General features: G+C 55.0%; 7 protein-coding genes across 7 annotated transcripts in view; 4 read left to right on the forward strand and 3 right to left on the reverse strand.

Moving 5' to 3' along the window:
- gtb3 (glycosyltransferase family 4 protein) overlaps positions 1 to 6,595 on the reverse strand; it is a gene marked incomplete at both ends in the record, with an annotated part of 8,902 nt that extends 2,307 nt beyond the window's left edge. Inside the window, 4 exons of the mRNA XM_001209039.1 lie at positions 30 to 1,720; positions 1,824 to 6,315; positions 6,381 to 6,470; positions 6,530 to 6,595. Of these exons, the coding sequence (XP_001209039.1) occupies positions 30 to 1,720; positions 1,824 to 6,315; positions 6,381 to 6,470; positions 6,530 to 6,595 (6,339 nt within the window). The remainder of the gene's footprint in view (positions 1 to 29; positions 1,721 to 1,823; positions 6,316 to 6,380; positions 6,471 to 6,529) is intronic.
- Positions 6,596 to 8,615: 2,020 nt separating this feature from the next.
- Positions 8,616 to 11,238, forward strand: agd3 (putative extracellular serine-rich protein; the record flags this gene model as incomplete). Its single annotated transcript, XM_001209040.1, has 4 exons — positions 8,616 to 10,604; positions 10,670 to 10,932; positions 10,999 to 11,036; positions 11,093 to 11,238. 4 exons carry the CDS (start codon positions 8,616 to 8,618, stop codon positions 11,236 to 11,238), a joined length of 2,436 nt encoding a protein of 811 aa, XP_001209040.1.
- A 1,598-nt stretch (positions 11,239 to 12,836) lies between these two features.
- On the forward strand, positions 12,837 to 13,814 carry ATEG_01676 (endo alpha-1,4 polygalactosaminidase; the record flags this gene model as incomplete). Its single annotated transcript, XM_001209041.1, has 1 exon — positions 12,837 to 13,814. The coding sequence occupies one exon, from the start codon at positions 12,837 to 12,839 to the stop codon at positions 13,812 to 13,814; it is 978 nt and encodes a 325-aa protein (XP_001209041.1).
- A 2,618-nt stretch (positions 13,815 to 16,432) lies between these two features.
- ATEG_01677 (spherulation-specific family 4 protein) lies at positions 16,433 to 17,652 on the reverse strand (the record flags this gene model as incomplete). Its single annotated transcript, XM_001209042.1, has 3 exons — positions 16,433 to 16,753; positions 16,915 to 17,272; positions 17,429 to 17,652. The coding sequence occupies 3 exons, from the start codon at positions 17,650 to 17,652 to the stop codon at positions 16,433 to 16,435; spliced, it is 903 nt and encodes a 300-aa protein (XP_001209042.1).
- Positions 17,653 to 18,458: 806 nt separating this feature from the next.
- On the forward strand, positions 18,459 to 19,745 carry ATEG_01678 (NAD-dependent epimerase/dehydratase family protein; the record flags this gene model as incomplete). The annotated part of the gene is made up of 1 exon (XM_001209043.1): positions 18,459 to 19,745. One exon carries the CDS (start codon positions 18,459 to 18,461, stop codon positions 19,743 to 19,745), a length of 1,287 nt encoding a protein of 428 aa, XP_001209043.1.
- Positions 19,746 to 21,005: 1,260 nt separating this feature from the next.
- On the forward strand, positions 21,006 to 21,506 carry ATEG_01679 (mitochondrial 54S ribosomal protein mL54; the record flags this gene model as incomplete). The annotated part of the gene is made up of 1 exon (XM_001209044.1): positions 21,006 to 21,506. One exon carries the CDS (start codon positions 21,006 to 21,008, stop codon positions 21,504 to 21,506), a length of 501 nt encoding a protein of 166 aa, XP_001209044.1.
- Positions 21,507 to 22,010: 504 nt separating this feature from the next.
- On the reverse strand, positions 22,011 to 22,861 carry ATEG_01680 (glutathione S-transferase family protein; the record flags this gene model as incomplete). Its single annotated transcript, XM_001209045.1, has 2 exons — positions 22,011 to 22,756; positions 22,810 to 22,861. 2 exons carry the CDS (start codon positions 22,859 to 22,861, stop codon positions 22,011 to 22,013), a joined length of 798 nt encoding a protein of 265 aa, XP_001209045.1.
- Positions 22,862 to 23,623: the final 762 nt, after the last annotated feature.

The raw sequence follows: 23,623 nt of genomic DNA on the forward strand, positions 1-23,623 counted from the left end.
AAAAAAAAAATAAATAATAACAAAAATACCCCAATAGCCGCCATGACATGGAGCGACTTTTCGGTATCGGAGCCGAAGTCCTTGGAGCGAGTATTGACCACGGCGTCACCTCCCGGGCCAAAGTTGAAGAGATCACTAATCTTCACCGCGAGAGGGGTCCAACTGGAGATATCGTCGTCAAGATCGACACTCGCGGTGACGGTATCTGCGCGGAGATCCAGATACTTCTTCGCAGACGTTAGATCGCCACGGTCACGGCTGCGCCAGTACGGGGCGAGGGTCTTCTCTCGTCGGAGGAGACGATCATCCATCCATCGCACAATGATACCATCAAAGTCCGCACGTTCCTTCCACGCCTTCCAGATCAGCGAACGAGCACGGGACGTAGACACGGGGAACCGCTTCGTGGCGAGGCCGAAGAACCGAGTGAGCGGGTTGGAGTTGAGGCTGTCGCAATAGAAGAGGGGATTGTCATGAACGAAGCTTGTATATCTCGGTTTCGCAAGAACTGCCAGGTAGTCGTGCTCGATCATAGGTGGGGTCTGCACCTTCTGCCCATTGAGCGTGGTGAAGATGGTGGGATGGAACTTATGATCGTAAAGCCAACGGGACTCGTAGACATCAGCTCCTTGGACGAACGTCGCCTCCATGACCTTTGAATGAGGAATCCAGCGCTCCACCTTCTGAGGATGGCGGAGAGGCGGCGCGCACCAGGAGACAGTACAGGTGATATGCGACAGCGCAAACTCGGCGCGTAACAGCTCATCTCCAAAGGACGGGTTCTTGCGATAGTGATACTTGAAGCGGATGAGGTTGCCATCCTTCATGTAGGAACCAGCCTCGATAAGACCCTTGCGATTGTACTGGACGCTTTGCAGGTGGTTCTGACCTCGAACGCACCGCCGTCCCATGGGCACCTTTGTTTCGTACGACTTGGACAGCTTGAAGTTCTTCTTGGTGGGAGTGCGATAGTCGTAATGGTACTCGTTGAGCAGCTTGCCGTCCTTGAACTCCTGGCGGATCAGGAGAAGTGCATCCTTGGAATAGGTGCTCGAGTATTTGAGGTTCTTGGTGCCTTCAGGCTCGGACTTGTGCTCTCCAGCGTAGTAATACACTTTGAACCCACCGTCAGGTTCATTGTGTCTGAACGCAGTAAACGTCCCGTCGAGGCCTTGAACCATGAACCTGCTCTTCTTGATGCTGATCGTCATCCCCTTGGTCTCATTCCACAGCCGCTTCACGTTCGACCGACCATGGAACAGGAAGAACGACAGCCCAATGTCTTGGACCAGTTTGGCGTAAGACCAGACCATGTTCAAGATGAACACTACAGGAACTCGCACCACAGGATGGCGATGGCTCATGACATGGTTAAACTCACGTTGGAACTCTGGATCAGCGACCAGAGCCACAATGATGAATTTGACGACCGACGCAAGGGTATAGTAGATATAGCTGACCGGGTGCTGGAAGAGCGAGAGGACGATAGGGGGCAACTTGCGGATATATGGAATGTACGTCGGGGTTTCGGCATCCTTGACCACGGCGGCCTCTCCGGTTCCGAAATGCGCATAGTCCAGAACACTGACAGCGGTGGCGGCTCCCAGGTTGCTTCGGGCGACATGCACTCGGAGGTCCGTCGTGTCGAACTGACAAAGGCTGTTCCGCAGCCACTTCCAGTCACTGTCCGACACCCGACAGGGCTGACCGAGGCAGCGATCTAGAAGTGAGATTCGGATGCTCTGCGGCAGCTTCTCCCAGTGAATGTCACACTCGAAACCCAGACACAGCTGTCTCAGCAGCTCCTTCTTGGCCCAACGTACAACGACGGGGGGTGTTGAGCTCTTCGCGAAGCTGCCGAGCGGTGGTCTCGGTCACGCCTGCGGTGACAAGGGATTCCGCAAGGACCGCATACTCGTGGGGCATGCGAAGCAAAGACTCTGACACTGCGTGCAGGAGAGTCTCCGCAATCACCTGGCAGTTGGCACTGACATCAATACGCTCATCCAGGCCTCGTCCCACACACACAGCAATCTTCAGCTGGTCCGACGTGCTGCAGCTCAAGGCGTGAATGCTCGGCCCAAGAGAGCCTAGGGGCACAAGCTCAAGAGCAATATCGCCCTTTTCCCAGGAGGCCAGGGCGGTGTCGACGATCTCCTGCGACTTCAAGAACGCTTCTTCGATTCTCGGCTCCTTCTTGCGCGACAGGAGGATGTTCTTGACCTCTGCACCGGGGTGAGATCCAGGCGTCAGCTTCAATCGGGCGTCATATGGAATCAACGAGATCCCTTCGAAGAAGGTCTGGAGTTCCTGCTGGGACCATTCAGGGTCGGCCCACGGAGCAGTGTACGCGTGGAACGTCTTGCCAAGTTCGACCGGCGAATCGACCTTTTTGGGCATGCCCATCTTCGCGGTGAAGAGTGACAAAATCGCAACCGTCCAGGTGGCCGATGCCAGTCCGATAACTTGCGCGTAGGGGAAGTCCTTAACGCAGCGCTTCAAGGCGATTCCCACCGGTAATCCGACAAGAGCACCGATGAGGAGAGGCTTCAAGGCGTGAGGGCCCGAGAAGATCTTCGTATACTGGTACCAAAGGAGCCCGGTGTATGCCAGTACATACGCGAAGAACATCTTCATGGCCACCAATTTCGGTTGGAAGGTCCAGGCAAGAGCTGTCGCAAAAGCAAGACTCCAGACATGCCACATCAGAAACTTGAACAGGGTCTTCCAATACACCTTTCTCTTGAACCGCACATCAGCCTTCTGGGAAGGACGTATGTCTTTGGCAGAACCAACAGCGACAGCGGTACGCTTCCCAATGAGATCATGAAGTTCCTGCGCCTTGGTGTCGATGAGGACGGCCCCGATGAGGTAGTAAGCCAGTCCGAAACCAACAGACATTCGGTAGTCCTCGGTATTGATATTAGCACGCCTGATTGCGCTACCCAAGAAACCTTGGACAGGTTCGCCACAGAGCAATTCGACCCATTTGTCCAGCAGTGCAAGAATGAAGTACAGAACTCCGCAGCCAATTTCTCTGCTGGACTGGCGCCAGTGGATGAAAGCGTTGTGCAGACGAATGCCCTTTTGCGAATTGCGTAGGACGTCTAGAGCAACCTTTGTCTGAATGTTCCAGGAGGAGCTGAAGGGGATCGGCTTGGAAACGTCGGCGTATCTGCAATACCAGTCGAGTAGGAAATTGGTTGACTCCCAGTCCCGAGCAAGCTCAAGGACCAGAGTGTCCTGCGTCGGCTTGGAGAACATTCGTCGGTTCGTTTCAGCCAGAACATCCTTGAGTAGCGCCTCCCGGGATAGCTTCAGGACGGCCGGGTCGCTCAATCCGCCAAAGACCTTCTCATCGTTGTTTCCATGGCTGGCGATATACCACTTCCGGATTTCTGTATCGTCGGTCCTCCTGATATTCTGGTACCAGGTGACCCATTTGGAAGCGATGGAGCGCAGCCCGAGAAGCAAGCATCCAATGAAGAAGTAGAGCACGGCGACATAGACGGCAGAGTCGTTGCCCGAGAAAGTCGTAATGATGGGAGACAGGAACAGGATCGGAATGCATGCAAAAATAACTTTCCGACCGGACAAGAAGGTCGATCCAGGGTAGCTAAAGCTGGCGAGGCAGGCAAATGAAGTGAAGTAGATGGTCATGCCGACGAGGTAAAGATAGAAGATGATGCCTGCACGCGGTCCCTTGACGCTGGAGATGGCGATGAATCCGATCAAGCCGCCAGCAATCGTGAACGCGAAGCCAGCGATGAGTCTGATTAGGACAAACATATTGGCTGCCGCAAAGGCCATCGAGATGAGATAGTAAGGTCCTACACAGGCAATCCATGTACCAATTGCACCAGATAATATCAGCGAGATCATCAACGCTGTCGTAGCGCTCGTCTGCTCGTCGTCCGTCATGAAGGCCGACAGATACAAACCACGGCCGATGATGGTCAGAAGGATGATATCGATCAAGGCCGGCAGCGCAAAGACACTGAGGAAAGTAAATCGCTGGTACCCACGCATCGCTTTGACCTTGTCGTCCGGGTTGACATCGATCTGCGCACCACCGTATGCCGTGGCCATCTGCGGAGCACCGTTGACCCAGTCCGGAAGCCTCTCGTCGTTGTATTCCTTTCGGAACCGATCAGATAACAGCTTTCCAAAGGCGCTGGGGTTGACATCAAAGTAGGCCTCGCAACGCGATCCAAGGGCGAAGGACTCGGCAAAAGCAGCCGCCTGGTCGGACTGGTAGTTGAACAGCGGGTTTCGGTCGGTCACTTCGGCATAGATCTCATCGAGGGCACCTTTTCTGGCAGAACAGAAGAGCGACAAGGCCATGATATCGACGTAGGCATCTATGTTCTGGTTCCCCAGCAACTGGCAGATGGCGTTGGATATGAGGGCCAGGTCACCTTCCCGGCGCTCTCGGAGAATTTGAGTGAACATGCGGTCCGTCTCTCGAAATAAGGCCAGGCACGTTGATACCGAAGGGTGTTCACGACCCTGTTCACGGTACCATTTCACACGAGAGGTCACCAATTCCTCATCCGAGACGGATCCGTCGAGGTAAGAAGTTGTGTTCAGTTCCTTGAGCTGCGCCAGTGACGGAGCGTCAATCAGCTGTCTCCGAATGTATTGGCAGATGGTCTCCGAGATGTCGCTCTTTGCGTCTGTCAAGGTCAGATGCTGCAGCAGGAGCAATCGCTCCTCCGGGCTCAACAGATCGATGTCCTGAACGAGTCGTCTTGGGAGATTCGTTCCCTCCGCCGTGTCCTTGGACCATTCAGCCAAGGCTATCTCTGCTTCGAAGCAAACATGTCGCGGGTGACCCTTTGCAGACAAGAATGTGTGCAGTACAGTGCCTGCGAGGCCCTGTGCGTTCTTGGAAGCGTAGACTTCGAGTCCGTCCGCGTCCAACTGGTAGACAGCCCAGAAGCGGGCATCGGCACTCTTGCGCAAGCCGGAGTCCAAGCCAAGGTAGACTCGGAGGCCATCGTTGAAAGCGAGATTGGAAAGCTCCTTCACGCAGGCGGCCAGCTGGTCCGAGCCCGTCCAATGCGAGAGAACGAACGTTTCGTGGAACTTCTTGAGCAGCAGACCGATGCTTTGGACCTTCGTTGACGGAACAGGATGCAAAAGCCCAAGCGTCTTCAGTCGTTGTTGGGACTGGAGGATCTCGGCAAACGCAACTGGTGTCGCCTCTGAGCCCAGGGGAAAACATCCGAACGAATTGTATTCAACACCGGCCATGGAAATGGACAACGGACTACCCTGCGATTTCACCTGCGCAACCCACTCGGGAGGGTCACGGATCGCAACCGAGAGCTTGTCTCCGACTTCCTGGTAGTGCTCGGAAGATTCGAGGACATCTTGCAGAGCGGGAAAGAATGGCATGAGTGTGTCCCAGGCCTCACGGTCGAGGTCTTCATCCTCGATGTGCATGTTGGATCGCCAGCGATCATGCGCCTTCATAATGTCGGCATCCTTCAGCCAGCCGAACGATGACAGAGGCTCGATAACTTTGGTGTTGAGCGCAGCATCCTCCAGGGCAGATCTGCGGCCGATCCATGGAATTGCGCTGTAAAAGTTGCACCATTGCAAAGATCTTTGGACAACAGCGTTCGACAGTTCAGCGTCATCCTCGATGGTTTCCCAAGCCAACACCACGAAATCCCGCATGCACGACTCGGACACAAAGGCCTTGATGGTGGGCTGCATTTGTTGCATCTGGAAATAGTCCCGCTTCTGGCCTTCAGGGAGGATGCTGGCATTCCTGATGACCACTCCAGAGACGGCGTCCACCTGCAGCGCCTTGTGGTCTTGCAAGAAATCCGGAGGAGCTGTTTCCAAGTACAGTACCAGTCCTACCTGACGAATCGCCTGGAACAATTTGGCGCGAATGGGCGACGTAAACTTGTCCTCCCAGTTCACCAAGAGAATGCCGGTGAGCATGGTTTCATCGAACGACTCGGCGAGCATATTTTCCAGCTTCTCGATGGCGAGCAGAGTCGACTCGTCGGAGGCGATGAGGCGATCGAGGTCGACTCTCCCCAACACTTGCTTTCCTCGCGCATGAGTGAGTGCTTGAAGGGTTCCAGGCCGGAAGGGGTCCACGATGAGAAGGTCCCATTGCGTGAGAAGGCGAATCTGAGACTCGTCCGGGTATGCGCCAAAATCTCCAAGATAGACACCAAAAGAAGATGGCTTCTTTTCTGGCACGTTCGAGTTGGTCAAGACGAGCTCTCGAGTGGAGAAGCGATCAAGCCGTTGAGAAACTTTGGGCGACAGCGTCTCCAAACGGGACTTGGTCTGTTGATTGCATTGCGCATGTCAGATATCACATCGATATGCTCCGTTCGGAGAATATGACCTACCTTTCGGTACTGGCGCAGCCGTTTTACCCCAGCATAGAGGAGATATATGCATCCAATAGCCACGCTGCCGATTAAAATACCAATAAAGACCTGCCGGACGTTAGATGACGGCAGGTAGATGTATGCTCGATCAACACGATATTTCTTACAAACTGCCACCAGTGTTCCTTCAGTCTGTCCCACCCCAAGGGCGAGGGTTGGAGTATTTTCGTCATTGCGATTAGATATTAAGGTGTATCGAGTTAAACGAGAGACGGCGATGGTCCTCGGGGGATCACGCAAAGCTGAATACCCTCAGGCGCAAATCCTCGAAAGAGTCTCGTCCTATTTGCGCATGGTGTTGCTGTGCTGTTTGCGTGAACAGGGACAAAGAGTCGTGTCCTTGAATGGGTCAACTAAGTAACGAACGGGGGGAGGACCACGATATGCAACGAAGGAAGATAGAAAGGAACAAAAGGAACAAAGGAAACAGATAAAAAGATCGTACAAGAGGCTCAATTGAACGAGAAGGCAAATGCGAATGCAAGTCCTCAAGGATCTACGGAGTTTCCCGTTGCTAGACGGAGGACTTCCTGCTCACTAACCGAGAGGCCGAGGGGCACACAACACGCAATCTACTGATACGAGATCGAATGCCGGTGCTATATTAGCCTTCAGTGTTTCTGCTTGTCTTGTATGGAACCACCTGGTCTGGAGCGAAGGAGTGCGAAGGACGGATTTGTGGCGCTGGACTTAGCCTAAGCGTCAAGCAGGTTAAAAAAAGACGGACAAAAATAGCGAGCATCTAAAACACCCAAGAGCCTGGCTAGCGCTAAAAGCCTGTTGCCCTGTCAGAACGTAATAAATGATTGACGCCAGGCGGTTTCGGACTGATGCCATGAGTGTGGCGACAGGTCCCCGATAGCGTGGCAGCCATCGGACTTCTTCTCCTTCTCAGATATCGACATGTCCATGGTCACTCGATTCACATGAATGGGACGGTTCCACTTGGTTTGTCACCGGGACCCTTTGCTTGGATGTACACAGCAGGTCTGCTTTGTCAAGTGGCTCAGCCTGGGAACACATACATCCATTATCCTGCACGATCTGCTCCAAAAACCCCGAACGGGGGAGAGCCGAAGACCGTCCCATTGGTCTTGATGGAGTCAGCGCGAGCAGGACTGAATGGACAAATGGACTGAATGGGACTGGCGGTGACCAGGGGGGAGACCAGGATGATGAGGAAGCAAACGATCCATCCATCCATCCATGATTTTGGCGAGTGGGGAGCAGGAGCAGCTAGCTGGTAATACACCGTATTTCGGTCTGTTTGCAAATTTCCTGTTTCGTCTGCGTAAGGTAATACCTGCCCGAACATCCCGTCTCCTTGCCCTAACTAAGGCTGGCTGTTTGTCTGTCTTGCTTCTTTCATTGCCTGTGCCCGCCACGCCGTACATCATGCTAATCATACTAATCATAATAACCGGGTCTTTGGAGGATTATTATTAGCATTGCCAAGTCGCGCTGAGGCTCTAGGAAGAGACCATCTCCGACTAGACACGAGAACCGGCCGGCGGGCTCGCCGGTCCTCGCTTCTGTCCCACCACGCCATGTTTGCGCCTCTCATTTATAGCACGCAGAATGGAGCAGTTGGGGCGGCATGGCAGGTCCTTTTCGTTTATAATTCCTCCTTTCGACAGCGCGTAGTCGGAGGCGTTCTTTCGTATAGATCAACTTGGTGGCGGGCTCAAATTCCTCCTAGCCTACTTTGCCTGTCATCCCACTACTTCTACTCTACTCTGGAGTAAACTTCGTCTAGTGTCGTCCAAAGTGTCTGTGGATCAGGCTCGATCACCGATCCTTTAATCTTAGCCTGGACTCGGACCATACCAATCATATCTCCGTCGGCTATGGTCGTTGCAACTGAATCATGGTGGAACCCACGGGGCTTGGGACAGAGGGAATCGGCCTGCAGGTTTCCTTTTGTTCGGTTTAGCGATAGGCCGGACGTTTCTTCTTTGGCCGGCCGAGCATAAATACACGGGAGCCCTAGCGATGGTGACGGTGGGCACATCACGCAGTTGACAGGCGTGTCGATCTCTGGTCCATCCAAAAGCCTCTCTCTGCTTGCTTTGCTGCGTTCATGGTGAGATCCAGTTGCTAGGTCCACCTCGTCGTTCGCTATCATTCGCTCGCTTTCGTTTCTGTGCCTGTTTTTAAACCAGGTGAAGGGATTTCCCCCTGGGCCGCTTTGCAATGGTTGCGTCGTGGATCCTCCAGGCTGCTTGCTACTTCGGCCTTTTAACCTGTAGCACGCCCCCAGGAACTTGGCCGTCAGCTCCGACTGTCATTACATCGACACCTCCTTCGCGAGTCACGTCGACGACCTCGGCCGCTGGGACTCCCACTGCTACTCCGTCGCTCACTTCGTCTTCTACTACGCTCGTTACCTCTTCTACCATGTCTCTGACCTCGTCGAGCGTGGTGGTCTCGCCCACGGCGACCGCCATTGCGCAGGGCTCGGTCCTGGCCAACATCCTGGTCATTGCCAGGGACTCGGCCTCGGCCAAGGTGGCCTCGTCGGGCCTCAATGGCTACGGCATTCCGTTCACAACCCTGCTGGTACCCCAGTCGGGTGTCCAGCTGCCGGCCCTGAACAGCTCCTCCGGAGGAAACTTCGGAGGTATCGTTGTGGCGGGCGAAGTCAGCTATGACTATGGCAACACGACCGGCTACCAGAGCGCCCTGACCACGGACCAGTGGAACCAGCTGTACGCGTACCAGCTGGCCTACGGAGTGCGCATGGTGCAGTACGATGTCTACCCGGGTCCCAACTTCGGCGCCACGGCTGTTGGCGGCGGATGCTGCGACACCGGCGTCGAGCAGCTCATCTCGTTCTCGGACACCAGTGACTTTGCCACGTCTGGATTGCGCACCGGTGCTGGAGTCAGCACGCAGGGCCTCTGGCATTATCCCGCTACTATCAGCAACACTACCACGACCAAGGAGATTGCCAAGTTTGCTGCCAACTCGGTCACCTCTGGTGAGACCACTGCTGCTGTCATCAACAACTTCTCCGGCCGCGAGCAGATGGCCTTCTTCATCGGCTTCGACACCACGTGGAGCGCGACCTCCAACTACCTGCAGCATGCTTGGATCACCTGGATTACCCGCGGACTCTACGCTGGACACCGTCGGGTCAACCTCAACACGCAGATCGATGACATGTTCCTGGAGACCGACATCTACTATCCCAATGGCACGATCTTCCGCATCACCACCAAGGACATGGACGGGATCGCCAATTGGATCCCGACCATCACGGCCAAGATGAACGCGGGCAGCAGCTACTTCGTCGAGGTCGGCCACAACGGCAACGGGAACCTCGAGGCGTCATCGTCGACGGATGCCGGCTACACCGCGTGCAATGGCGGCGGCATCGAGTACGACTCTCCCCCCGACACGCCGCTGGAGTGGGTGAAGCCGCTGGGCACAGGCACCAACCTCTGGCCGACCACGCCGACCAGCTACAACTGGACGACCGCGTGCACGCAGCTGGACGACCTGCTGCTGTGGTGGACGACCGTCGAGAACCGCGACAAGTTCGGGCACATCTCGCACACGTTCACGCATCTGGAGCAGAACAACGCGACGTACTCGGACGTGGTCAAGGAGATCAGCTTCAACCAGGCGTGGCTGAAGCAGACGGGCCTCGACACGGCCAAGTACTTCACGGCGAACGGCATCATCCCGCCAGCCATCACGGGCTTGCACAACGGCGACGCGCTACGCGCCTGGTGGGAGAACGGCATCAAAAACTGCGTCGGCGACAACACGCGCCCGGCCCTGCTCAACACCCAGAACGACATGTGGCCCTACTTCACCACCACGGCCGCCGACAACTTCGACGGCATGCAGGTCAACCCGCGCTGGGCCACCCGCATCTACTACAACTGCGACACGCCCGCGTGCACCGTGCAGGAGTGGATCGATACCTCGGCCGGCTCGGGCGACTTCCAGACCCTCCTCGACACTGAAAAGGCCGACACCATGCGCCATCTGTTCGGCCTGCACCACGACCCCTACATGTTCCACCAGGCCAACCTGCGCAACGCCGACACCACCCCGATCACCGTCAACGGGGTTTCGGGCCAGTACTCGATCTTCCAGGCCTGGGTGGAGACGCAGGTGCAGGAATTTGTGCGGCTAGTGGAGTGGCCCTTGGTCACCGTCACGCACGCCGATGTATGTGATTTTTTTCCTTTTTCGTTTGCCACTATGTTCTTACGTGCAGATGCTAACATGCGCAGATGTCCGCGGGCTTCCTCTCGCGCTACAACCGCGACCAGTGCAACTACTCGCTCTCGTACGCCATCGCCAACAAGCAGATCACCGGCGTGACCGTGTCGGCCAACGGCAACACCTGCAGCGAGCCCATCCCCGTCACCTTCCCCGTCGCCCCGACCAGCACGCTGGGCTTCACCACTGAGCAGCTCGGTAGCGACCCGCTGACTGTGTGGGCGAAGCTGTCGGGCTCGCCGGTGACCTTCACTCTCTCTACCCCGATCGCGCTGTAAGCGTGGGGTTCGGCATTCTTAGGTAGAACATTAATATGTATGTATGTAATGTTGTAATGGAGATGCACGTTTTCAATATGGACTATGGCCCTGGCTCAACGTACGCAGTATCCATGTAATTGTTCAAAACAAGTCCAATAACATCTCGCTTCGTAGCCTCCGCTAGAGATGCATGTCTCGCCATGGTAACAAATGACTCCGCATTGCGCGCCTCATCCTTGACCATAATCAACAGCAGTCTAGAACGCGACAGCAACCCCCGCCGCATTAGTGGCAGACTAGGCATGTACGACGAGTCGTGATCTTGGCAGGAGGTTTAGCCGGCAAAATCAGCCACCCCTACGACCAGGACTACTGGGATAAAGCGACGTTTGAATTCGGCCGAAGACGTTCTATGAATAGGGTGATTCTCCCCGAGCGAGCTAAAATCTCACTGGTGCGAGCTGCGCAGGGGGAGAAGTTTGGGGAGAAGTAGACGATATTAGAATAACTCCGACTGCGGCTTGCAGCTGTCAGTGTCACGCATTGCGTAGGGATAATGAGACTCTTACTCTCCTGGGACTAGACGGATGGGATTGGAATCAATGCTGGTATGCCAGACTTCCCTATGGCCGGGGATAATATGGTGACCACATAGTGATCACATCACTATCACTTCATCCCCTGTGCTTTCTTCCTCACTTGCTTTTTGTGCCTCTCGTATTCTACGCATCATGATGATCCCCTCTGCAGGACAAGCTTCCCCGCTGCCAGGGCATGCGCTGGCAAGATCTGACTGGTCCCAATCCCCAGTTCAACTGCATCTTTTCCATGTCTGCTCAAGCGACGGACGATTGGATGACAGAAGCGCTCACATAGCCCGAAGCCCCCGTTCCACCGTTCTTTATTCCTTACGGCGATGGCTCGACAACGTGGAAGTGGATCGACTCTGCGATCCAACCAGGTACCTAGTTTATGTACTAGTGGCGACAGCGAAGCACGCCAGACCAGGCGCCAAATTGGCACTAGAGGCTCGGCCAGACCAGCGTCCGCCAGTATCAGCGTCGTTCAGCGTCCCCTGGCCCGGAACGGCCGTCCGGCGACTCGCGGCTCTGGCGAGCGAGTCTTGACGGCAGCCGATATTAAGCCAAGCGTGGATACGAGACATTCTGACGTGGAAATTGAAGCGAAAGTGGTGCGAAGTGTAGAGTGCAAGATACTCTGGCTGTGTACAGGTATCTTACTGTCCGTACATGGAGGGAGTGAGTTACATACGGTACGGTATCATCACCCCCTAAGAGGAAATCTCGGGAGCTGCGGTTAGTGTCCGTGGACGGATCAGATTTCCCGGGCACTAACCGCATAGCCATTGGCAGGGTTCCAGAGAAAATTCTCACAGCGTCAGGCCATTGCGCGATAGTCTTGCTGATGGGCATGGGGATGGATGGTGCAAGCTTCAGTGGAGGATGGGATTGCATAGACTGTGCCTCCGCCACAAACCTAAGCATCTGTGCCTTGCCACAACAGTGAATAGGAAGAAACAAAGAAAACCAGCAAGCGCCGTGCACGGAGTAGGTAGGTTGCCGTAGTGCCCCGGGCAGCCCGGTTTCGTCCTCTGACAGTGTCTCTTTGTCATAGACTGCCTTCACTAGCTTACTCTGTAGTCCCCTAGAGTGAATGCTCTAGTGCTTTTCTGCGCCTCTTCCTCACTGCACCATTCAGAAACGTGAATGCCTAGCTGGCTGTGTAACGCTGGGAAGGGTCTCTAGACCCTGATCACCCGAATCTGGGCCCACGAGATTCTTTCTATCTATCTCTATCTGATCATCAGCGGGTCCTTTAATACTCCGCACATCCTCATCGCTGTCAACCTCTACTACATCTACAAATATTCTCCCTCAGTCTACTCCTCCTCCCCCGCATGGCAAACGCGTTCGATGACGGCGCCCTGAAGGCCCACGGCCGGGCGGCCGGCGGCTGGAAGTCCTGGTCCACCAAGAAACGACTGCTTGTCATCGGCAGCGTCCTCCTCGTCATCGTCGCGCTGGCCGTCGGCCTCGGCGTCGGCCTGGGTATCGGACTGGGCGGCGGCGGCGGCGGTGAAGAAGAGGGCGGTGGTGAGGGCGAGACGCCCGGAGGCGGGGGCAACGTGACGACGGCCAAGTGGCAGCCAGCGGTGGGCACAAAGTGGCAGATCGTGCTGTACTACCCGCTCAACGACACGTCGGTCGACGCAGACATCTACGATATCGACCTCTTCAACAACGACAAGGCGACGCTGGACGCGCTGCACAAGCAAGGCCGCAAGGTGATCTGCTACTTCTCGGCGGGCAGCTGGGAGAACTGGCGGCCAGACAAGGATAAGTTCAAGGACTCGGACAAGGGCAGCGTGATGGACGGGTGGCCGAACGAGAAGTGGCTGAACCTGCGGTCGGCGAACGTGCGGTCGATCATGCAGACGCGGCTGGACATGGCGGTGCAGAAGGGCTGCGACGGCGTCGACCCGGACAACGTCGACGCGTACGACAACGACGGCGGCGGGCTCGACCTGACGGCGGAGGACTCGATCGACTACATGACCTGGCTGGCGAACGAGGCGCACGGGCGCAACATGTCCATCGGGCTCAAGAATGCCGGCCAGATCATCCCGTCCGTCATCAAGAACATGCAGTGGAGCGTCAACGAGCAGTGCGCGCAGTACAGCGAGTGCGACACCTATGCGCCGTTCGTGCAGCAGGGCAAGCCCGTCTTCCACATCGAGTATCCCAAGGGCGACGACACCAACAACCAGATGTCGGTGACGGCGAGCCAGAAGAACAAAGCCTGCGACTTTGGGTACGGCAATTTCTCGACGGTCATCAAGAATATGGATCTGGATAATTGGATTGAGACGTGCTAGTGTTTGGATTAGAGCATGGCGTTGGAGTTGAAGCTATGGGTGTTTGAGATATGGCATTGTCTTTGGATGCATGTATTATTGACTTGATCTATTGCACTTCATGAGCATAATTCCATTCTGGCGTATTCGAAGACGGAGCCCACGTCCAGTCCAGTCCAGTCCAGTCCAGACTATCCGGAGCATACGCCAGAGAACTAGCACTACGCCGTTTTCTATATAGACCTCTACTTGGCGTCTCACCCTCAAACCACTGAAACCACCAGACCACCGAGTGTCGGCCGTGGAAAACTCTTCCTCAGGCCATCGTGAACAGCGGGTCGTCACCGATACCACGGTTCCAAGCCCCATCATACGGAGCAATTTCTCTAATGGAGAAGAGCTCGCACCATGGAACGGAGAACCCCCACCAAGCAGATCAGCATTGCTCAATCGAACCTCGATCGAACCTCGATCGAACAGCGCCAAGTGGAGGGCAGATTCTTCATCCTGCCAAGCTGGAGGCCTCCCGTCCGCTCGCTTTCCACTGGATCGGTTTCAATTGCTGTTTGACTAGTTTTTAGCTTGTGGAGATGGTTCGTCTAGGGCTTCGGGCAGTGGAGATTCCTTGGTCTAGGCTGTGTACCTCGTACTTTATACCGGGTATCAGTGCGCTGTACGGTGGGTTGGTTGTATTTGCGATATCAGATACGCCACGGTCATCCCCATACGGAAGTGTACTGTACTCCGGAGTACTTGGCGAGATAGAGCAGCCTCGCTTCTGTTTACCGAGTAGACCAGATCTATACAAACATGATCTTTCGACAGTCAGCCAGCCTCAGCACTGTCCCGGCCGGGGGAATGACGACGCTGAGATCAATTCCACATCCGAACCCATCCGAACCCCATCACACAATACTCCGTATAGTACTCCATACGCCTCGTATCTATACTCGTACAAAACAACTGGATCCGATCCGATCGAACGATAAAGTTCGGTTGGGACCGGCGCCAACAACAACCCAAAGACCCAAAAGTGGTTCCTGGACGGGTGTTCCTGTTCGTTCCTGTGGGCCACAGCGCTTCGGAGGTGCTTCCCATGCGAGGCAAGCGACAATCTCCATCTTGCTGTGTTGCTTTTTTTTTTCTGCTTGCTTCTTGCGGAGGCAAAGTCGGGCGCCTGCAGATTTTTCTCGTTCTATTTTTGCCCGTCTTCCTTGGCATGCAGGCGTCTTGTCTTGTTCGCCGGCGATAGTGCCGGCCGATGCGGGTCCGGTCTGTGTCGCCTTGTATGTATTATTGTTGCAGCTGGTATTGGAGATTTGCAGTAGTGTCTATCCCGTCAGGTCGGGTTTGTAAGGCGACTGAACTGGGCTGGGCTGGACGGGCTGGACGGGCTGAGGACGGCTGGCATGACTCGCGATGGGACTAGGAAGATGGAGGACTAGTGGTCTAAGGCCTGGGACCTAAGGCTGTGTTGATCCAGCCTATGCTGATGCGCTGTATACAGCGAGATCCACGCTGTCAATATACCATCATATACTATACGAGACATCATCACGCGACGAGTCCCTACTCTACCCGCCCTCTGCATACTCCTACAGCATGCAGCATACAGGAGACATTCCTGGACTCGGACACAGTATCGCCAGAATTACTCCGAGGGCGCACAGCGATCGTGGCTGATCGGAGAAACCGCTGTGCGCAACAGCCAGATGACGTCCTTGTACGACCTATCCATCGACGACATGGATAGCACTCAGGTCGTCCGACGGTCTAACCTCCTCACCACAGCACCAGATGTATGTCTCACCTATCCCAGTCGCGACTTGGACAACTCGGATGGCCAGCATGCAAGACACGGCCAAGATGTTGTATCGATGAGACCGGGCCAGGTCAGAGCCCCTAGGGCCAAATGTCGGACCTTCATTGTTCGAGTTTCACGCCGACTGTGGAACAGCCCTAGGCCAGATGCACACGGGATACTGCTTTTGGTACTCCGTCTAAAGTACTGCTCGATTAGAAATACCGGCGATGTGGTGTCTCCCACTCAAACCACCGGTGTCCCAGTGATCGGTTCGGCTAAGTGGGCATCGATGCAACTACGTGCGCTAGACTGTGCCGTCCGCGCTCCCCGCTGCATCGCGCGAGAGACGGGACTCACTAGTAGCTGGGCATGTTTTCTTTGTCGCACTTTGCCAGCTCATGTAGTTACCTAGGTAGTCTGCATTTCTAAGCATGGACGTTGAGTCAGACACAACCTGCGTTGTAGGCCAGTCAATCCTGACAAACCATTGTTCGTGTATCCCACAGAACCAATAAATAGTCAATGCATGCTTACCGAGCGCTCGGGGTCAGCTCGTATTGGAGTAGGGCTGGGGTGTATAGGCTGTTTGAAAATTACATCTCATACCCGTAGACGGACGAACTCCTGGGCCCGGTGGTATCCATCGAAGAACAATGGATCTATCTTTAGCCATAGGCAAAAGCAAAATGGATATGTAGTTTCTACCATGCTAGCTGTCCAGCAGAAGTAACAAAGGCCGACGATACATCAGTGCGCCGAAAGACACCACTTCATTTCGTATACATCATCATCCTAAGCGTCCTGAAGCAGTAGTGCGAAGTCAATCGGGAAATTTTCACTTCGCCATCAGATCCACAAACTCCTTCCACTGCCCGCCAAAGCTGGCATAGTAGTCCGTCTCCAAATGCGTGATGAAAATCTCGTCCGCGACTCGCCGAACTTGCTTCACTAGTCCACGCAGCTTGGACCCTTCCACATCCTGCGGAACCGAGTGGATCACCGCGCAGAGCTGACTTCGGTTGCTGTTTGGAATCTCCTCGAACATTTTAGCGCCATCGCGCTCCTGGAACGTATCGTAGCTGGCCTCGAACACCACCGTCGAGTCAGCCGTCGACAAGTAGCGGGTGTCGGGGATGGCTCCGGGATTGTGAACAACCTGCCGGTGTCAGTATCGCCTCAACCATAGCACAAAGGAGCCTGATGTTTAATATAGCATGATGGTTGAAAGCGAGTCAACAAACAACCGATCCAGACGAAGGCGTAAGGTGGTAAAGTAAATTACCCGAATTACCAGGTAAACAAACGGGTCGCACGTACAAAATGATCGGGACCAAGCCCAGGGGTCGACTTCACAAATGATGTGAGCTCCTGGAAATATGACAATACATTGGGATCGTATTCTTGGGGCGTTTCATCGAAGAATATTCCCCGAACCGCCAGGTCCGGGTTGGAACTCCGGCTCGGCCACGCCGCATAGGTCTCGATGTCCTTGCGCACTAGCGAGATGTTCCGCTTCGCGTAGGTGGTAGCGACGTATCCCAGAAGGCGCACATTGTCGTATGAGGCCAGCTTGGGAATCTCCCTAGTATAGTTCGCATCAGGCAAGGCGTCGGGTCCGGGGCCGCTACCAGGATTGATCACGACGGTGAAGTTGACGTCGGGGCGCGCAGAGATCCTGTGGCGCTTAGCTACCTCGCTCGCATCATATAGTTTACGGGGAGGTCAGGCCATTCGTCTCCCAGGTGGCTTATGGCGTGGATATGAACCAGGCATAGCCATTGGGCTGGTGGGGGGTGGAGGGATGGGAGAGAGGAGATGAAAAGAGACCTACACTTCTTCCAAAGGAGTCCAGGCCCCCGGAGCAGGGTACACATAGAGAGGCACAAACACCTTGGCCTTGGGGCCCATGCTGTTCTTCTTGTGTAGGGTGACCACAACAGCAGGGGGGATAACAACCGCGAGCACAGCAATGAAAGCAACGACGGCAAGAATGATCCGAGAGCGTCGACTCTGGAGACATCGCCGGTTCCTCACGTGTTTTTCCGGTCGTTCCATCATTGCCAATTTCCGAGCACTCGGCGCAAAGGCGCAAAGACGAAACAGAAGTGGGTAGTTGGTATGGGCGTCGCGGAAATCTGCCAGACACTGGCAGGCTAAAGAATAAGTAGTCTAGCCAGTCATCCACACTTAGTGATCAGTAGTATGATTAGTAGAGATGGTTCGAACCAGACAATGGCTGCCACAGACCCAAAATAGAGCGGGGGCATGCAGTCAGTCTCGGATCATACTCTGTTCACGGTCGAGACAATTCCTTTCTCACTGGCATAAGTCCCTGCGTGGACCAAATAGTGGCTGTAGTCCCGGTGGAGGCGGCGCCAGTTCGTCCATGCCCACGTCCATCGGAGGCGAACTCACTCTGAAGCACCTGTTAAGACATATTCTGGACCGCTTGCCGTGCAGAAGCGCTGACAGGCACTTTCTTTTTTTCTCGCCTTCTTTGGTTTTTTTTCTTTATTATTATTTTCCGGCGTCTTTCTTTTGTGCCCTGCATTCCCTGCATCCATTCGCTATATATGGCCTTCTTTTGTTGTAAATAAGGCAAGACGAATTCGGAGATTTCCGCCTGACCCTGCTGGATACATCCGTTACATCGGTGGCCTGGTGGCAGGTCCGTCTTTCGTTCAGGGAGTATAAAAATTTGTGTACTCCTTTCTTTGAGCTTCCAGTCTGGAGGTAATCGCGCTCGTTTGTCTGCTGTTCTCTACCAGACGTCACTCGTTTCCGTCCTCGGCCGTCGGTGCTCGTACTTTTGCGTCTGCTTGCTTGCCTTCGTCTGTATCCATCCTGCCTTCTCGCCAATAATGGAGAGCCCTCGCCCGTCCGATGCCAGCACTCCGGTGGAGCCTGGATCTCCCGTGTGTGTCGATACGCCGGCGACGCAATCATCCGTCTTGTTTGATGGCGATCTGGGGGAACTGCTGCAGGCTTTCCCTTTGGACCAGTACATTCTGGTCACTGGCGGTCTCGGCTTTATTGGCAGTCACACAACGTTGGAGTTATTGAAGGCCAACTATAACGTGATTGTGATCGACAACCTCAGCAACTCCTTTCAGAACGTCTTCGACCGTATCAAAACTCTTGCAACCAAATACCATGAGCAGCAGGGGACCAAGGTTCCTGCCCTGCATCTGCATGCCCATGATTACCGGGATACGGCTGCACTGCGGATCCTGCTCGAACAGTATCGGCTTTCCTCCCGATGGGGGGCATCCAAGTCCAAGATCTCGGGCGTCATCCATTTTGCTGCGTACAAGGCCGTGGAGGAGAGCATCCGCGATCCGTTGAAATATTACGCCAACAACGTCAGCGGCCTCATCGACTTTGCCTATACCTTGGGAGAGTTTGGAATCAAGACGTTTGTCTTCTCGTCATCGGCGACTGTGTACGGTACGCTGGCGACTTCCGGTCTCCCGCTCAAGGAGGAACTCTGTGTCCACAAGGAGGAGGTCATCCGGGACCACACTGGGTCAGAGACTGTCGCAAAGCCTGGATGTACGGGCATCACGAACCCTTACGGACGGACAAAATGGATCTGTGAGGCCATTCTCGCCGACCTGGCGGCCTCCGACCCCGAATGGACCATTGTCGCGCTTCGTTATTTCAACCCGATAGGCTGTGACGAGTCTGGTCTCCTGGGGGAGGATCCTCGGCAGACGCCCACGAACCTCCTCCCTGTCGTGGTCAAGGTCATGACAGGGCAGTATCAGGAGCTGCAGATGTTTGGCACCGACTGGGACACGGAAGACGGCACTGCCGTCCGCGACTTCATCCACGTCACTGACCTCGCCCGCGGTCATATTGCGGCTCTTGGTACGGCCAACGAAGGCAAGCTGGTGGAGAACTTCCGCACGTTCAATCTGGGCACTGGGCGTGGGCACTCTGTCCGCGAAGTCGTCGAGACCATGGAGACCGTGTCCTCCAAGCACATCCCCCGGAAGGCTGCTCCTCGCCGTGCTGGGGATGTTGGCTCTTGTGTGGCGGTGGCCACCCGATCTCAGGAAGAGCTCCAGTGGAAGACTGAAAAGAGCTTGAAAGATGCCTGCGTTAGTCTGTGCAATTTCTTGGATGTCAGCGGTCTGTCCTCCTAGGACGGACGAAGTCTGTTTGGATCTCGATTTTCTTCTCATGGACGGCGCTTAGTGGCGATGATATTGTTTTGTTTGCCCTGTCTGCTTGTTGAGTCCCCATGCCGATAATGTTTACATGCCCTTATTTCCCTGTTGTTTGCATGATAGAAAAGCATCCCCTGCAGGTGTCCTCCACACCATGTATGTCATCTGTTGTTATAGTATCTTGCCTGGCGAGGTCTCGTTGCAGCTGGGGTTGACCTACTGACGAGGCACTCTGATTCTTTAATAGTAATCAATCCAAGCCATGTCGTTTCTTCAGCTCGTGATGCCTGCACTGTCGTGGCTTCCTCTCGGTCTAGATCGATCAGTAGCACGAGTGGCCCGTAAAGCCGTCAGTTGGGTGCGGTAGACGTTCATCCATCGACCATGGCATGATCACATATGCAGTACAACCTCACAGTAGACGGACACACCACGATGCTCTTATTTGATTCTTATGGTTTTGCCTGGGGATGGAGACGTGCAGACGGGAGGAGTCGAGGGGCGAAGCCAGAACGAGAGCCCGTGACTGTGGGCTTAGTCATATACTGCTTTTCTCCACCATGCTCTATCTGCTTCAGCTGTGCAGGTTTCAGCAAGGATCGTATTCCTCTTGACGACCGCAGCTGTGGTTCTTGTTTGCCTTTCTCGGCGTTGGTGGCTGCCAGTGGGATGAGCTGCGGGTGGATGATATCGCATTTCGGCTCGGGCTACCTGGATAGGAAACCAGGCGCGATGAGAGATGGACGGAAGGCTGGAAATGAGATAGTTGTTTGCCAGTCGTATGAAAGAGAGGAACATCCTTAGAGGTATCAACATAAGGCAGCGTCAGCTCATGCAATATATAGTTACCCACATGATGCCTGTGGCATGGGACTTTTCTAACCTCACCACCTGTGAAGACAGTGGACACACCCATTATCATCCAGGACCACCACAACTGTCACGAGAGCCCTAGGGTGCAGTTTCTGGTTCATTATGATATTGCCCGATTCGGCATGTCAACATTTGTATAAAACCACGTGACATGCTGCTGAGGTAATTCTCTGGAGAACATCACATGACACACCGGCTTGGCATCAAATTCATCCCGACGTTTTCTCCGTTTACTCCGAGAATCCAACAGCAATCTCGCTCCAGCGAATCTCCCATTGAGCCTCGGACAGCCTATCCAGGCTCACCTACGCAGCTACACACCATCGCACTCATTTAGGCAACCCTCGACCGGCGCCCGTGAAAATGATCTGCCAACGCTGCCGCACCACTATCCTTTCGCGACTCCAGCCGCAACACACCGTGACGTGGACGTCGTCTTCGTCATGCGCGCGCCAGCTTCCCCTCTACCGGAGCCAATTCCGGAATTACAGTGATGGCAAGCCGACCGTCTCCGCGACGCCCCCGCCGCCGAACCCTCGCCAACCCGTCACCGGCGATATCACAGTGCCGTCGGCCGTCTCGTCCGCAACCCCGGGGGTGTCGCAGCCCTTGAGCACACCGGAGGGCGTGCACACGGACGCCAACCCGGCGAAGCCCACGAAGCCCGTGGAGCGGCCGCCCAGCTCGTGTCCGGCCGGCACGAAACTGCAGGGTCTGAACTACTTCAAGAACAAGCCGGACCTCGTGGCGCTGGAAGACTCCGAGTATCCGGAGTGGCTGTGGTCGTTGTTGGATGATGCGAAGAAGCAGGCCAAGTCGGAGGGTGGTGTGGATCCTAGCAGTATGTCCCTTTCGCTCCTTTGAAGTTGGTGTAGAGTGTGGAGATGTGCTAATCGAATGTCGTCGCAGCCCTGAACAAGAAACAGCGCAAACGCTACGAGAAGAAGATGGCTGCCCGTGCTGCGACCCTCCCTCCCAAGATCCCTGTCCACCACCACGCGACGGATATCACTCCTGCGCCGTACAACCGTGGCGAGCAGACCGCTAGCGATCTCCTGGCCGACGCGACGGAGAGTCTGGAGAAGCGGACCGAGATCACCAAGAGCGCGAGAGAGGCGCGGCGGAAGGCCATTCGCGAGGCGAACTTCCTGCGTGGGCTGTAGTGTTGCTGTACAATTTTTGGGTGAGATGGACTGTATTTTATCACTGTATTTGTGTACTCATATTATCATCCATAGCGCAATGGATCATTGGATCGTGGTATTATCGTCGTATAGAGGGCATTAGTAGGCACCCGAATTACGTACTAATACAAGTTGGTGATGCATCGCTTGAACAAATGACAGCCTCCCTACAGTGCCAGTATCCTCACCTCGGCACCGGCCACTCTTTCTCCTCGCCCTGGCCATTCACCCACGGCAAACACGCCTCCCACAGAGCCCTGACCGCACCATCCCCCAGCGCCGCAAACTCCTCGAAGAGCGGCCGATCCGCGCGCTCAAACCACGCCAGCAACGACACGACCAGAAAATCCGCATAGCTGGGCCGCTCGCCCTCGAAGAAGGGGCCCTTCTTCCCCAGCCGGCCCAGCAGCATCTGCGCAATGGGGACAAACTCCGCCTTGGCGGCGTCGATCATGGCGCGCAGCTCGTTCTTGTCGCGCGGGCGCACCTCGGACAGCGGCCTGCCGAAACGGGCCGACCGCGTCTTGATGAAGTACTCGCGGCCGCGGGGGTCGAGCAGATCGGCGACGTTGGGGATGACGAGCGGGCCGCATTGGGCGACGACCTTGGAGACGAGGCGCGCGACGGCGAGGGTGAGGGCGTAGCTGGCGTCGCCGGCGGGGAACAGCGGGGGCGAGGGGTAGGTCTGGTCGAGGTGGGCGGCGATGGCGAGCGAGTCCATCAGGGCGCCGTTGGGGTTGGAGGAGACGGAGGGGTGGACGATGGCCGGGAGGGTGTAGGGCATGCCCTGGGCATGGGGCTGGACGGCGAGATGGGAGAGCAGCGGCGCGATGTCGGGGTAGGAGACGAAGGACTGCGTGTAGCGAATGCGCTTGTAGTTGAGGACCATGCGAGTTCGCATGGTGTTTGGGGACCAGGACTGCGACGCTCCTGGTGGGAGTTAGTGAGTGTTGGAGAGAGGAGAGAGGATGGGTCAAACGGACCTGGGAGCGTCGAGGTGATGTCGAAGAAGTGCGGAGGGGTGTTTTTTGCCATGGTGGTGGTGGTGTGGTTGAAGGGAAAGAATGTGAGGAGGAAGTTGAAGGTGAGATGAGATGAGACGGAAGAGTTGTATAGCCGAGGGTTTGTCATGACCCCCAGAGTACAGAAACAACAGAATTTGAAGAACGAGGATTCTATTGATTCCCTTAATTATGGGATTGCTAGTACTATTAGAGGGTTTATCTGAATAGTTCGTGTGTTTATGATGCAGTATGTGGGTGAATCTGTAGAATTGTAGGCGTCTCTATACATCTGTACTCTAGGCACTCTATACTCGACGACTACCTGATATGCCTATACACGATCCACGATATATAGTAGTAGAAAGATAGAAGGACTTATTCAGGTGATTAGATACATCTTCTGAACAATACCCTCGTCGACAGCTTCAGAAGGATCTGTTCTTCGCGGTAGAAGTACACTACGACATCCCACTCACTACTACTACTCCTTCCTGTATACTCCTCATTCCTTTCTCTTGCATACTACTACTACCTCACCTTCTAACACCATAACATCTATTAACTACTTGTATTAACAGTAACTAAGTCAGTCCCAGCCAAGAGTGGAGCCGGCGAATTAACAGCAGATGAAACAGCCACCGCCAATTCATCATCGCTTTAGTGAGTCTGACTTTCCCCCACGTTGCTCCTGTTCTACACCACAGATCGTCCCTCGATATGACCTGTCGTCTCCTTTGACCTCGCATATGCTCCAGATCTCTCTCATTCAGAACAGACATTCGGCTCAGCTCAC

The sequence above is a fragment of the Aspergillus terreus genome, genomic scaffold (assembly GCF_000149615.1).
Source record: "Aspergillus terreus NIH2624 scaffold_2 genomic scaffold, whole genome shotgun sequence".
In the NCBI taxonomy this organism is placed as follows: Eukaryota; Fungi; Ascomycota; class Eurotiomycetes; order Eurotiales; family Aspergillaceae; genus Aspergillus; species Aspergillus terreus.